General features: G+C 46.6%; 1 protein-coding gene across 1 annotated transcript in view; it reads left to right on the top strand.

Annotated features, from left to right (window-relative positions):
- The first annotated feature begins 2,232 nt into the window (after positions 1 to 2,232).
- Positions 2,233 to 4,604, top strand: part of RHOQ (ras homolog family member Q) — a 36,260-nt gene continuing 33,888 nt past the window's right edge. The window contains exon 1 of the mRNA XM_072409762.1: positions 2,233 to 2,636. Coding sequence (XP_072265863.1) covers positions 2,495 to 2,636 — 142 coding nt within the window. The 5' untranslated portion in view covers positions 2,233 to 2,494. The remainder of the gene's footprint in view (positions 2,637 to 4,604) is intronic.

The following is a 4,604-nucleotide window of genomic DNA, read 5'->3' as shown; positions in this document are numbered from 1 at the left end:
GAGCAGAGGGGTTTACATTTAGAGATGGAACAATAGTGGTTGAAAAAATGGGTAGATGGATTAAATCTATAAGAAGGGCAATTGTGGTCAGAAGCACAAATAGTTTGAATGTAAAATGGGACTTTAGAAGAGGGAGAATTGTGGCTCAGAAGGGGAGATAGGTTTGAATCTAGAAAAGGGATAATTGTAGAGGAAAGGGTAATTGGTTTAAATCTACAAGAGGGACATGTAGAAAAGGGCAGAAAACATAAATCTAGAAGAGGAATAGGTATTGAGAGCAGGGAAGAGTGGTTAGATTTTTATGGGAGACAGAAAGGCAGATGGATTTGAATCTGGAAGAGGGTTAAAAGTGGAGAGAAGGGTAGGGGGATTTAAGAGAAGGACAGAAAGGTTTCAATACAGAACATGGACAGTTGTGGTTGAGAGGACAGGGGGTTTAAATCTATAAAAGAGGCAATTGTGGAGTTTAGAATTTAGTGTCACCTTTACTAACATTTTTAACATAGGGGAACCCTTTAAATAACTTTCAGAACTTTAGGGAACCCCGGCTTTAATTACTATATCTACAGATGACAGTAAATTAACATGGGGATTGTTAGGATTCATTTTTCTTACATTGCTGGCCAAAAAGATCATTAGGGTCAATTAAACTGACCTGAATAGCACATATTAAAGAGGAAGTAAACCCAAAACTACCCAAAACAAAAAAAAAATCCCATTTACCTTCAATCCTACAGAACAGTTAATCCGTCGGGAGGTCTCTTCCATTGGGTCCCGCGTTGTCTTGGTATCCGTCTTCTTCTTCTTCTTCCTATGTCACCCGAAGCAGTCATGAAACATAGAGGGTGACATAGATTAGGAAAAACAACCTGTTGATCTCAAGGCACATGCGTAAGATCGTCAATTTTTTCCCTTTTGATGAAAGGGCTCCTTCTGCGCATGCCCGAGATGCTAGGGGATGTGCAGAAGAAGCACCCAATAGCCTCCCGGGATGTATGACGTAGGTATCCCGGGAAGCTCTGCGTTCCCATTCATTCTTGATCGCCTAGGTGTAACGGTGCTGCACTTAAAAAAAACACAAACAGAATTTTTATTTTACATAAAAGGGTTGTCTACCCTATTATATAAAATGAAAATTTTGAGTTTAGGTACGCTTTAATCATTGTTCAAAGAACCCCTGAGGGAACCCTGGTCGAGATACACTGATCTAGAACAAGGACTAGAAGGACTCTAAATTAAAGCGTACCTAAACTCAGAAATTTCACTTTACATAAAAGGGTAGACAACCTTTTTAAGTAAGGTAAAAATTCTGTTTGTGTTTTTTTAAGCGCAAGACCATTTTTTAAAAAAAAATGGGTGCAGCACCACCCCCTAATTCTTTATCGCCGATCCGGCCTAGCAGGTAGTTTGTTCTGGCCTAACGCCCCATGGCCGATCTGGCCTAATCCCGGTCAGCAACCCACTGTGGAGCCGGAACAAACTATCGGAGATGGAGGTGCCGGAGCCACATGCGGCTCTTGAGACCACATGTTGTGGCTCCCTTCCCTATTTATCACGGCCAGCGTTAACACTTTCCTTGAGGGGGCATTTCTGGTAGGGAGAGAGCCATTTGCGGCGGGACTCGGGAGAGAGTCCGGCCCAGTGTGCTCATGCCTACCCCTTTAATGACCTAGTGGCCAAAAAAGTTTACTGACCTCTGGCCTAGGCGATGGAGAATAAATGGAATGAATGGGAGCTCAAAGCCTCCCGGGATACCTACGTCATGCATCCTGGGAGACTCTTGGGTGCTCCTTACGGAGACTATTCGCGCAAAGAGAAAAACTGCCGATCTCACAAATGGGCAGTGGGATCAATTTTTTTTCATCCTACGTCACCGGATCTCGCGCCTGGGTCAGGTGATGTAGGATGAAGAACCCAAAGAAGGAGAAGATGGCGGCGCCCAGAGCGACGCGGGTACAGATACAAGACACCCCGGGTAGATAGGACTGCCCTGTGGCATTGAAGGTAAGTGTATTTTTTGGCACTTTTCAGTTTGGTTCTTCTGTAGACATTCCTTTATAAAGAAAATTCTGCAGTTCTTCCCAGCAGGTCCAGAAATGAGGGAGATTTGTGAGTCCCCAGACTTGGATGGCACCCACCATGTAGCAGGCAGGCTGGGTGAAGGGCACGGCCAGCCCACACATGGCAGGCAGGGACATGTGGCAGCTTCCTCTCTATCCGCAGGCAGCGCTTTGCAGACGGTCCCTTAGCGGCACATTCGCCGCCTGTGCTGAGTCTCCCTCCCTGCCGAGGCTGCAAAGCCGGAAAGTGCTGTGCCCTCCGAAGTTGGGGGAGGGAGGAAAGGGGGGGCACAAGCCCGCACATTGGCACATCAGCGGCTGCTGCTAACTTGGGTGCCATGATTGTGTCCTCGGGCTGGAGGAGCCCGGCTCTGACTTTTGCCCGGAATGTGTCCTGCCTTTCTCCCCGGCCACATTCGCTAAGATGAGGATCCATGGCGAATGGCACCGGCAATAGCATGCTGAAATGCGTGGTGGTGGGCGACGGGGCGGTGGGCAAAACTTGCCTGCTGATGAGCTATGCCAATGACGCTTTCCCGGAGGAGTATGTGCCCACCGTGTTTGACCACTATGCAGGTAAGTCTGTACTTTTTGTGCAAAGCAAAGGGGGGCTGCAGCTGGTTTGTGGGGGCAATGCATGACATCATGAGTATTGCTGCGAATGCCAAACACAGCTGCCAATCAACTCAGGGGGTTAGGAGGTTCTGCAGCAGCAGCGAGGAGTAGGGTCACCCTTGGTGGATAAGGGGGGGGGGGGGGATCATTCAGCCTAATAGGAATCAGGCAAATGTACTTTTTCCATTACCCAAATTGATAAGGTCAATGGTGCAACAGTTGGGTATGAAGGAGAGCAGCATTCCGGGACTGGCCAACCAGCAGATCATCCTGATAAGGTCAACAGGGCAACAATTGGGTATAGAAAAGAGCAGTGTGCCATGACCAAGATGGGATAAAAGGGAACCCAACTCAATATGGTCAATGTACTAATAGTTAGGGATGGAGAAGAGCAGCATTCCTTAACTGAGACTGGCAAACCAGCAGATCACCCTGATAAGGTCAACGGGGCAACAATTGGGTATAGAAAAGAGCAGTGTGCCATAACCTGACCAATGAGCAGATGACCCAAATTAATAAGATCAAAGGAGCAACAGTTGGGTATGGAAGGGAGCAGTGTGCCATATGGACTATTGGCCCATCAGTGGATGACCAAACTTCATAAGGTCAATAGAGCAATATTTGGTATGGAGGGGAGCAGTGTACAATGACCAAGACTGGATAAAAGGGAATGACCCAACTCAATAAGAACTCAATATGGTCAAGGTACTAATAGTTAGGGATGGAGAAGAGCAGCATTCCGTAACTGGGACTGGCCAACCAGCAGATCACCCCGATAAGGTCAACAGGGCAACAGCTGGGTAAAAAAAGAGCAGTGTGCCAATGAGCAGATGACCTAACTTAAGGTCAACAGAGCAACAGTTGGGTATAGAGAAGAGCAACATGCAATGTCTAGGATTGGCATATGAGTGAATGTCATAGAGTCAACAGGGCAACAATTGGGTTTTGAGAAGAACAGTGTGCGGTACAGATGGCTGGCCAATTAATGGATGACCAGACTTGATATGGTCTACTGAGCAACAGTTGGCTATGAAGCTGAGCAGCACGCCATAACCAAGTTTAGTGAGAGAATGACCTCAATGAATCTTAATACGGTCAATGGAGCAACTTTGGTGATGAAAAATAGCAGTGTTCCATAACCAAGTCTGGCCAACCATTGGGTGAGCAGATATGCTAAGATTAATGGAGTGACACTTGGCAATAGAAAGGGGCAGCATGTCAGTCACCATAACCAAGGCTGACTGATCTACAGATTACACAGCCTGCTAAAGTAAATAGAGCAACAGTTGGGAATAGAAAAGGACAGTTTGCTTTACCCAAGGCTAATCAAACGGGGTCAATGTTTTACATGGCTTGCCCCAAAAACCTGATGGGTACAGGTTACTGAATCTGTACTACCCAACAGTTTAGATAGTGTCATCGGGTTGAGGGCTAAATATGACATTGGAAAAGTACCTGGCCAGGTGTGCCTAGGCACCATACAATGATATGTGACCATATTACACATTTTGGAGTCCAATGTAAAGCGACCCTTTTTGTGTGAGCCTTTTAAACTTTGCAGCAAAAAAATTTAGTGCACAATCAGTGCGTTCCAAGTTTTTTGACAATTTGTAGTTGACTGACTCTGCCAAACTTGGTCTGGGCATTTAGCTTTAATAAACTCAGAAAGGGTATTAGTAAATGCTGGGGATGCAGGGTTAGCAATCTTGGAGGTCTGGCCTCCTTGGAGGTCTAGGCTTAACGGACACCTTGTTTCCCTGTGCTATGTAGCTTTTGCTGGTGGCTCAGGTTAAATCTGTACTGCTGCCCCGGTGCTATAGCATCTGCTGGTGGCCCTTTTCATGTCCCTTCACCCCTGGGGCTGTAGCTTATGCTGGAGGTCCTGTTCATATCCTTTCACCCCTGGGGCTATAGCTTGTGCTGGTGGTC

The sequence above is a fragment of the Pyxicephalus adspersus genome, chromosome 4, assembly GCF_032062135.1.
Source record: "Pyxicephalus adspersus chromosome 4, UCB_Pads_2.0, whole genome shotgun sequence".
Classification (NCBI taxonomy): domain Eukaryota; kingdom Metazoa; phylum Chordata; class Amphibia; order Anura; family Pyxicephalidae; genus Pyxicephalus; species Pyxicephalus adspersus.
Note: the sequence above shows the minus strand (reverse complement) of the source record. Positions and strands in the feature narration are given on the sequence as shown.